This window comes from Vombatus ursinus, unplaced genomic scaffold (assembly GCF_900497805.2).
Source record: "Vombatus ursinus unplaced genomic scaffold, bare-nosed wombat genome assembly UNPS02014175.1, whole genome shotgun sequence".
In the NCBI taxonomy this organism is placed as follows: Eukaryota; Metazoa; Chordata; class Mammalia; order Diprotodontia; family Vombatidae; genus Vombatus; species Vombatus ursinus.
The window spans coordinates 1226686-1235703 of NW_020953953.1; the positions used below are offsets into that span (position 1 = coordinate 1226686).

At 64.8% G+C, this 9018-nt stretch overlaps 4 protein-coding genes across 6 annotated transcripts in view; 1 reads left to right on the top strand and 3 right to left on the bottom strand.

Moving 5' to 3' along the window:
- The window catches only part of U2AF2 (U2 small nuclear RNA auxiliary factor 2), a 12576-nt gene extending 11932 nt beyond the window's left edge, over positions 1-644 (bottom strand). For both annotated transcript variants that reach the window (XM_027860034.1, XM_027860033.1), the window contains exon 1: positions 553-644. In XM_027860034.1, the coding sequence (XP_027715835.1) occupies positions 553-601 (49 nt within the window). In that variant the 5' untranslated portion in view covers positions 602-644. The remainder of the gene's footprint in view (positions 1-552) is intronic.
- A 994-nt stretch (positions 645-1638) lies between these two features.
- On the bottom strand, positions 1639-7174 carry CCDC106 (coiled-coil domain containing 106). 2 transcript variants are annotated; one of them, XM_027860113.1, is made up of 6 exons: positions 7000-7174; positions 5257-5332; positions 4930-5040; positions 4661-4837; positions 4326-4535; positions 1639-3313 (listed from the first exon to the last, which is right to left on the bottom strand). In XM_027860113.1, the coding sequence occupies exons 2-6, from the start codon at positions 5285-5287 to the stop codon at positions 2997-2999; spliced, it is 846 nt and encodes a 281-aa protein (XP_027715914.1). In that variant the 5' UTR covers positions 5288-5332; positions 7000-7174; the 3' UTR covers positions 1639-2996. The 2 variants fall into 2 exon arrangements, with proteins under 2 accessions (XP_027715914.1, XP_027715915.1); XM_027860114.1 differs by lacking the exon at positions 7000-7174 and adding an exon at positions 5830-5847.
- LOC114041561 (extensin-like) lies at positions 5286-6984 on the top strand. Its single transcript, XM_027860071.1, has 2 exons — positions 5286-5354; positions 6428-6984. Exons 1-2 carry the CDS (start codon positions 5286-5288, stop codon positions 6881-6883), a joined length of 525 nt encoding a protein of 174 aa, XP_027715872.1. The 3' UTR covers positions 6884-6984.
- Positions 7175-7271: 97 nt separating the features above from the next.
- LOC114041598 (zinc finger protein 581-like) lies at positions 7272-8731 on the bottom strand. Its single transcript, XM_027860115.1, has one exon. The coding sequence runs from the start codon at positions 8336-8338 to the stop codon at positions 7805-7807; it is 534 nt and encodes a 177-aa protein (XP_027715916.1). The 5' UTR covers positions 8339-8731; the 3' UTR covers positions 7272-7804.
- Positions 8732-9018: the final 287 nt, after the last annotated feature.

Here is a 9018-nt window from a genome sequence, read left to right on the forward strand (position 1 = left end):
CCTTCGCCCAGCCGGAAACCCCAAGGGGTCTCCAAGCGCCCCTTGCCCCTGGAGCGGAAGGGAGAACGGTCCGGAGCAAAGGCCGCGGGCCGGCGGGGGAGACGGGGGTCGGCCCGGGCACAGCCCACTAACAGCCCCTCCACGTGGGGGGGAAGCCCCCGCCGCGGCCATTTTGGGAACAAAGGGGGCGTGGAGAAGGAACGGGCCGCCACCGGAAGCGGAAGTGGGCAGCAGGGAACGAGCAGGCAGCGAGAAGGGGAGATAAGGGGGTGTGTGTGGGGGGGGGGTGGTTCCGGGCCGGTCCGGGTACCGTCCGAAGCCCCAGGTCTCGGCCAAGGCCCCCGGAGCCGTGAGGGCCCGAAGCGGGTGCGCGCGCCGGTCACGTGCAACGCGCGGTCACATGGCGCAGCGGAAGGCGCGCGCGGGTCACGTGGGGCGCCGGACCGGGAGGGGGAGGGGGAGGTAGCCGCGCGGGCTGGGAGGAGAAGGGACACGGAGGGAAGTAAGGAGGGAGTGACGGGGGCCGGTAGGGCCGCCGAGGCCGGGACTCACCCTGCTTGTTCTCGTTGAGCTGCCGCTCGAACTCGTCGAAGTCGGACATGCTGAGGGGCGGCCGGCCGCGGCCCGCGCTCGCGCCTTCTCCCCCGTCCCGTCCCCCCCGCCTGGCCCGGCCTGGCCTGCCTCGCCTGCCCTCGGCGCCGCCTCGCCCACTTCCGGCGCCTGCCTCGCCCGCTTCCGGCCCCCCACGTAAGCTCCGCCCCCGGCCCCGCCTCCTACTCGCTCGAGGAGGGGCCCGAGTCCCTTCGGCTTTTTCCGGAACGCTTCGGCCGTTTCCGGCCCCCGCCCTGCTTCGCCCTGTCGAACTGACCGCGGGGCCTCTTCCTCGGCGGCTCCTGGGCTCTGGCCGGGAGGCTCCCCCTCTTGTCCCGGCCCGCGAGGCTTACAGGCCCTGCCGGAGGAGCCTCGAGTTTGCCCCGGAGGTCGAACCCGGACGGGCGCGTCGTGTTCCCCTTCTGGCCCCGGCGACAGCGCGAGCCCCTTCCGGCTTTCGGCTCTTTCCGGAGGCACTCGGGCCTGGCTTCGGCTCTTTCCGGAGGCGTACCTCCGACTCCCGCCTCCCGGCTCCTTGCGTTTCGACTTCTTCCGGCTTGGGGCGCGGCTCGTGAGAGGAGCCGCGGGCGCCGACTGGTAGGCCGCGGAACGCCGCGCCGCCGTGGAGCCTGGCCGGGGGCGGGGCCTTTGTGCGCCTGTGCGGGCCGTCCCGCGAGGTCGAGCCGGACCTAAGCTACGCCTGCGTCAGGGCCGGTGGACGGGGAGCCGGGCCTTCCGCGCAAGCGCAAAATGGGGCAAACCAATGGGGAGAGAGAGCGAAGGCTACTCCTCCCTCGTCCCCGCCCTCACTCGCCAGTACGCACGCGCACCTTATCCCTCTAAGCCGACTGGTCCGGGACCAGTAAAAACTGTTACCGCCTTTGCCGTCGCCTTAGAAACGACCGACCAGAGTCGCGCATGCGCTGTAGCCTTGGGATGAGCAAAGGCTCCCCGGAGTAGGGACGTGGAGGGAGCTCGGGTCGTTCCATCCGCCGCCCCCTACCCAGTCCCACTCCCTCTCCCCCACAGCCAGAACCAAGGCCAAGGTTATTCCAAATCTGCTGGTTAACTTTTAATTTAAACTCTGAACACTTCATTTATCAGTTGGTCCCGGGCCGGCGGGCTAGTGCTCAAGGGAGGGGGCGCTCCCTGGCTCTGTCGCCCACCCTCCCTCTCCTAGGAAGACTGCTGGGGGGAGGGGGGAGGGGAGGGCCGCAGACCCCCGCAGCAGGCTCATTCAGTGGTCAGGGAGGAGAATCACGGCGTTCTCACCCAGGCGTCCAAGCCCCATCATTACTAACTCGCTCGAGGTCACACAGTGACCTAATGAGAGCACCTAGTCCAGTCTGCTCCATTTTTACAATTCAAGAGACCTAGGCTGGAAAGGACCTATCCAAGGTCTCACAGCCACCTTAGAAATGATCGCGTTTAACTCCCTTATTTTACAAAGAAGGAAACAGGCCTAGAGAAAGGAAGGGAAGTGAGTCATACCCAGAGTGGGGATGAGAAGCCGGTTCTTTCAACGGCTCCCTTGACCTCACTCCAAATGCAACGGTGCCTGGCCACTTGGAAAATCCCTGCGGACACTCCCTAGTCTCTAGGTTTGGGGCAAGGAGATCTGAACTGGAATTGAGGAACCCAGGCCAGGGCAACGAAGGTGGGAAACAGAGGCCCATACCATGGAAGGCTAAGAGGGGGGTGGGGGGGGTGTTCAGTAAATATATACATACATACATACACACTGCCTCCCTGTCTCCACACAGGCTCCACGACAGGCTAGCGAGGGATGAGACAGGAAGCCTCACCCTCCTCCACCTGGAACCCCATGTAAACACAGCACTCACGTGCACGTGCACCTGAGCACCCTCACCTGCTGCAGGGGTGGTGCTGGAGGGAGAGAGAAGGGAAGGGCAGGATCCCACCCAAAATCTGAGCACTGTGGGGCTCCTCGAGGGCAAGGTGCAATGGTAAATGACGCATTGGTTGGCTCTGAGGTCTCCTGGTAAGAAAGGGCAGCATGGGATACAAGCCAACCACTCCCTCGGGAGGCCACCTCGAGCACAGCAAACAGGATTGTCGCTTGAAGAGCCTGCTTCCAGAAGATGCAGAGCAGTCACGCTGTGGGACGTACGAGGGGCCACTGGAAGCGGCCAGCACGGGAAGAGAAGGCAGCTGGCGGCTCACCACGGGAAGGCCAACAGCTGGTCTGGGGGGATGCAGGCGGAAGTGTGATGGACCATGAAAAAGAAATGGCAGTGGGTCCATTCCATGAAGGGGGAGGTGATGGGCCTGGCTGGCTTGGGCATCCAGGCCTAAGAACCACAAGGCTGATGCAGGGTGGAGGGAGAGAAGGCAGGTGATGGGTGGCAGCTGGCTCGGGCAGAACCTGGGGGCAGGACTCGGGATCACCGCTTGAAGCGGTATGTGATGGGCAGCAGCAACTTGCTTTTCTTGAGAGCCTGCACCTTCTTCAGCGTCTCGTCGTCCAGCGCCAAGAAACAGCGGCGGGAGTATTCCAGCAGCCGCTCCTTGGACGGGTCAAACTCACCCACCTCGGCCAGCTTCTCGGGCGCCACAATGAGCAGCTCCGCGATCGGCGTGGTCAAGGCCACTGTGTTGCGGTCCACCCGGTGGTGCTCAAAGGCCCTGGACATGCTCTTCAGCTTCTGAAAGGTGCCCAAGATCTTCTTGTAACGGCACAGCACCCCATCAGCGTCCTTCACTGTGGGCCAGGGAAAGGCAGAGTCAGTGAGAGCCCCAGAGATGCGGGGGTGGAGCCCAGCCGCCCACCCCTCACTTGGTGACCCCCCCAGGGGTCTGCTGCCTGGCCTTCAATGTGGGGGGAACAGCTGCTCGCCTGCTCCTCTCTCCCTAGGCGGGCCGGGGGAGGGGAGCGCGGCAGCGTGGCCCTCCCATCCTGCTTCTGCTGCCCTGGGGAGGGAGGGACTCTTGTCCCCATTTTACAGAGGACAGCTGATCCTACAGCTCCTGAGGACCCGAGGGGGGATGTGAGCCCCGGTATCTAGGCTCTGAGTCTACCCTTGAGGCCACCTCTCAGTCAGGGACAGTGCCAGGACTGAACCCAGGCATCCTGACCCCAAACATGGACCTTTCCGATTCATCGGGGGCCTCTAGGGCTCGTGGTAAGCACTGAGTCTGGTGGCAGGGGGGGAATGAGGAAGTTCAGGGCAAGCCCACAGGGTTGGCAGGCCCCTTGCCAATGCAGTCCTGGCTGCTGGTGGGGGCATCCTTGCTAGCGGGGAGGAGGGCATAGACTGCCTTATGCTGGGATTCCTGACAATTCTAGGGGCAGGCTGCTTATCTAGGAGCCGGCTCCTGCCCCCTGGGGGTGAAGGGAATAAGCACTTATTAAGCACTTACTATATGTCAGGCACTGTGCTAAGTGCTTTACAAATAGTATCTTATTTAAGCTATTATTATTATTCCCATTTTACAATTGAGGAAACTGAGGCAAGCAGAAGTTAAAGTGACTTGCCCAAGGTCACAAACTTCTGGGGCTGGATTTGAACTCAGGTCTTCCCAACTCTAGGCCCAGCACTCTTCCCAGTGCCTAGGGGTCAGAAAAGACAGGGGGCCGGACAGCCAGAGGCTAGGGATCTCGGAGAGGACAGACACATGCATCCAGCAGACAACCCGTTCCTCTGCTCCCCCACCCCGTCATGCTTCCTCTGTCCATATCCCCAGCTACTCCCCCTAGGTCCCTTGCCACTCACCCCTCTGCCTCTCCCGGGCCTTGGGCTTCCCAAATCTCCTCCGGCCAGCCGCCCCCTTCTGCTTCTGGCGCTTTCTCTCGGCGGAACCCCCCTCCTCAGAGCCACCGCTGAGGGATGAGGCCGCCGACTCCGGGTCTGAGGCCTCCCCTCCGCCCCGGCCGTCCGCGCCCTCTGCCCGCCTGGGGCCAGGCTTCCCCCGACAGTGGTCCTCTGGAGATGGGAAAGGGAACAAGGAGACAGAAGCAGGAGGACGGAGGGGCTGGGTGCCCGCGCCTTCAAGGGCGCAGCGTGGCCTCTGGCCTCCTTCCCTCCAGCTCCCCAAGCCTGGCTACTACCTGCGTCGATGCGGGCACAGGAGATGAACTTGTCCAGCTGACAGCGCAGGAAATCCCTCTCCTCCTCCAGGTCCTCGATTCTCTTCTGGAGCCAGGAGTTTCTCTCCAGGGCCATGTGCAGCTGAGTTTTCACGCTGTGCATCAGCGCCAGGGTGGGGGACGTGGGCTCCGGGGGCTCTGAGGGAAAGGGCCCGAGGAGAGTGAGAGCTAGGAGGGCGAGGACATCTAGGCGGCCCCCCCAGATCTCCTCCCCCAGCCGTCAAGCTCACCCTCAAAGCTGCCCTGGGGCGGACTCAGGCCGTAGAAGATCTGGGGTGACTCTAGAGGAGGGGTCTCGTTGAATGGGATTGAGATCTCAAAGCCCTCTTCATCCTTCTTCACTGGAAGGGAAGGGGAGGTAGGACAGGGGGAAAGACAGCTTCCTCACTCCAGAGGTCCCAGGACACCCTCTCCCCCCTCCCCCACCTTGGGGCCCAGGTTCCTCCCCCCCCGCCCACCACGCGAAAATGACAGATTGACGGCTGGCAGCCCCCTCCCCCCAGCCTCCTGTCAGCGCTGGTGCTGTCGGGTCCCGGAGGGGGGGAAGGGCTGCTCACTTGTCCGCCTCCGGCTGTTTCTCTCATTCATGACGCAGCCTCGGCCGGACCCAGGCGTCCCGGCGCCTCAGGGGCACTGGATGAAAGACCAGCCACAGGTGAGCTGCGGAGGTGGGGCTGGGGGGAGGGGAGGGGCGGGGACTCAGGGCCCCGGAGCCGCTGGAGGGGGGCACGGCGAGCGGCCTTGCCTGGCGTGGGGTACTTGGGACAAGGGGGGACCGATGCAGCCCCCACGCCAGCCCGGGCATCCCTCCTCCCCCGCAGCCCAGGCTCCCCACGTAACCCTCCCCGCACACGCGTGGACCTCCGCCCCCCCCCCATGGCCCGACGGGGGTGGGGGTGGGGCAAAAGCCGCCGGAGCATGCGCCCTGGCGGGGGAGGGGAAGGGGCGCGTCCCGCGTGGGGCGCCCCCGCCTTTTGTCCCACGGGCGCCCCCCCCCTCCCGGGGCTCGCAGCGGGGTTGGGGATCGGGGACGCGGCGGGGCCCAGGGCCGGGCCCGAGCTCCGACAGTTCTCCTCTCGTCCTCAGACCCTCACCCCCCCCCCCCCGCCCACGGTCCCGCGCTCACCCACCCGCGCGGCGCGGACTCCAGCCCAGGGAGCAGCGGCGGCGCCCATGCCCAGCTCCGGGGAGCGTCTGCAAAGTGCCGCCGGCGCGGGGGGCGGAGGCAAGCTCCCCGCACCCATCCCACGCCACGCCGCTCTCCCCGCCGCGCGCGAGCGGGGCGTGAGCACGCCCCCGCACCGGGCGGAGCCAGCCAGGCGTGCCCAGAGGCTAGAGCCCTGCTTCGGACCTGGGGGGCGGGCCGACACAGGAGGCACGGTGGGGGGGGGGGGGGGGGGGGACTTGCGCCACGGAGCGAGTTGTGCACTTGCGTGACGGGCCCTGGCGGCCTCCTCTCCAAAGCGCCACCCCCTCCCCTTCGCAGCAGCGGCGGCAGCGGCGGCGGCGACCCTTGGGGGGCGGGGGCAGGGACCCTCGTCAAATTCCTGAAGCTGTGACCTCGGGAAAGGGCTGGGGAGAGGACCCGCGGGAGAATTCTGGGACTTTATGAAACGTAGAGGGATCTCTCCTCTCCCCTCCGCCCCTTTTCTCCAAATAGAGTCTGGGGTTTTGGTAGATGCTGCCCAACCTACTATCTTCACGTAGTCCATCTCCCGCTTTTAACAGGGGAGGAAACTGAGGCCTGGAAAGGGGAAGGGACTTCCGTCAAGGTCACTGGGGCGCACGCTCGCCTCCCAGGCGACATTCGAACCCACAACTCCAGAGGCAGTACCTCGCACTGCCCCACCGTGTCTCTCGCTGAGCGGAGCCGCTCTGGTCCAACCTGACCCAAAGCCCCTCCAGAGGGGAGATCGCTCTCTCCCGCGGAGGCCGGCTCCTCGCCCACATCGGTCCCAGGAGCCCCTCGGTGACCAGCCCTCCCTGCACACCCCCAGCAGCTCTGGACCCGTGCCCAAAGCAGCGCGGCGACCATTCCCGGAAAGAGATTGTCTGTGGGCCCCCCAGCCCCTCCCTGCTGCGCTGTCTGTATCCCCCGAGCTTAGCAGAGCGTCGGCAGCGCTTAATAAATGCGTGTTCGTGTGTTCTTTTATTCCAAAAGAGGGAGACGTGACTATGTTTTGAACCCAGGTTCCGACTCCCAATCCAGCCCTTCCCCACGGTACCACAAGGCCCCACCCCACCGCTGGGCAGCTTCAGTCCAGACCCCCAACTCCCGGCGCAGATGCAGTGTTACCCACACGCCAGGCTGGAACCTCAGAGCCAGCGCCAAGCCCCCGCTATTCTGCTCCAGCAGTCCTACCCCCTGGAAGCCCTTCGGTCCCGGCCACGGAAGGGGGAACCGCTTCCGATGGTCACAGGGTTCCCAAAGAGCAGAGCCAGGAGGGCCTCCACACCGGCGCCGCGAGTGCCGAGGGAGCTCCACCCTTCCTAGGCAGAAGGGCCAGAGGACCAGCCAGCAATATCTGGGAACAATACGCTTTTCTCAAACACCAATCTTGAGGCTCCTCACTGAAAACTCACTTTGCATTTATTCCGATCATTGGTTTGCAGCCCTTGGAGGGGGGGGGGTCCGCCTACAAGACAGAGGAGACTTTCCCATCTCCACCCCAGAACCAGCTCTAGGGGATCCCCAGCTACTGCTCTGGGACCTGGCAGCCCTGTGCTTCCCTAGGTGGGGGTGGGGGTGGGGGTGGAACTGAGGATCCCCCAGCTTGTAAGACACTCCAAGAGATGGCCATGAGAAGACCGACGGCTCATACTCCACTAAACTCGTTCTGCAGGCGGCCAAGTCGAGTTCCAACCGCACCAAGTGCTCCCTCCGGGGCAGCAAGGGCTGGCCAGCCCCTCGCCCCTGAGCTGGAAGGGACATTAGAGGTCATCTTAGTCTGACCCTCTCTCTTCAGAGAGGAGGAAGCTGACGCACAGAGCCGTGACCAGCCAAGGGCTGCCTGCAGATCCAGTCCGTGTTTGTCCACAGGTCCCACCCCACGTCCCCGAAGCCGGTGGGCAGCGTCTGGGGCACCGGGGCCTTCCCCAGCCCTGTCACGGGTGCTTCCTCCGAGTGTGTCTCTGCAAGGTATTTCTCTCACTGAATCGCCGAGGGCAGTGAGGGCACTGGAAGGGCCGCTCGCCCGAGTGTACTCGGCTGTGCTGGGCCAGCTCCCCTGCGTCTCGGAATCGTCGGGGACACAGGGGACACGCGTGTGGCCGGCCGCCCCCCACCCGGTGTGTGGATCGGTGGCGGGCCAGGTGGCTGGCCCGCTTGAAGGCTTTGCCACAGACAGCGCAGACGAAGGGCTTGAGCTCTGAGTGCGAGACGCTGTGCCTCTGCAGATAGGACAAGTATTCAAAGACCCTGGAGCACACAGGGCAGCTGTAGCATTTTCGGGAGGTGGACCCTGCAGATACCTCCCCTGTGGAGGCCGCAGCTTCCTCTTCCACTAGCACTGTGTAGGGGACGCCCTGCGTGTCAATGAGGAGGTACCGGCCAAGCCGGGATGGCTGTCCGGCAGCCTCGGGGGTGGATGAGGGGCCTGGTTCTGGGGAGGGGGATGCCTGGGGGGCAGGAGGTTCCATGTCCACTGCCCACGAGGATGGGAAGGCCTGTGACAGGGGGCCACCGTGTCATCCACTCAGGCAAGGAGGGCCTGCGGAGAAAGAATGGCCACCCACGTCAGCCCTCTGGTCCTCGAAAAATCCCACTCTTGTGCCCCCTTCAGGTTCCCCCTAAATGTCTACACCCCTTCCCCAGCAGAGTTCAAGCAGATAGGGACCTAAGAGCTCAGCCAGCCCAGTCACCCTGACTTTACAGATGAGGAAATGGGACCAGAGACCTTACAAATCCTGTCCCAGAAGCCCAGGTAGAATTTGAACCCACTTTGTGAACTCCATCCCCTCCTTTCCCCGCCCCCTTCCAACCCCAGGTGGGCTTCAGTCTCTCTGAAGTAGGTGCCCCCACCTGCCCAGGACGTTCTCTCCTCTCCCCTAGCCCCGCCCCTCCCCATGGCCCCTCCCCTAACACCCCCTTAGTCCCGCCCCCCATCCCCCAGGGCACCCCTCCCCCAGCACCCCCTTAGTCCCGCTCCCTCCAACCCCAGGGCTCCCCTCCCCCAGCATTCCTTTAGTCCCGCCCCCTCCATCCCCCAGGTCTCCCCTCCCCCAGCACCCCCTTAGTCCCACCCCCTCCATCCCCCAGGGCTCCCCTCCCCTAGCCCCGCCCCTCTCTACCCCACCCGGCTCCTTCCCTTTCCCCCCCC

Bases quoted from the DNA above. Each gene is read 5' to 3' on its own strand.
- LOC114041598 (XM_027860115.1), bottom strand. From the start codon at position 8,338: ATGGAACCTCCTGCCCCCCAGGCATCCCCCTCCCCAGAACCAGGCCCC.
- CCDC106 (XM_027860113.1), bottom strand. From the start codon at position 5,287: ATGAATGAGAGAAACAGCCGGAGGCGGACAA. The intron at 5,041-5,256 runs GTGAGCAGCCCT...CTTCCCTTCCAG, and splicing joins AAACAGCCGGAGGCGGACAA to TGAAGAAGGATGAAGAGGGC. The intron at 3,314-4,325 runs GTGAGTGGCAAG...CCTGGCCCACAG, and splicing joins GGCCCGGGAGAGGCAGAGGG to TGAAGGACGCTGATGGGGTG.
- LOC114041561 (XM_027860071.1), top strand. From the start codon at position 5,286: ATGACGCAGCCTCGGCCGGACCCAGGCGTCCCGGCGCCTCAGGGGCAC. The intron at 5,355-6,427 runs GTGAGCTGCGGA...CGCTTTTAACAG, and splicing joins GGATGAAAGACCAGCCACAG to GGGAGGAAACTGAGGCCTGG.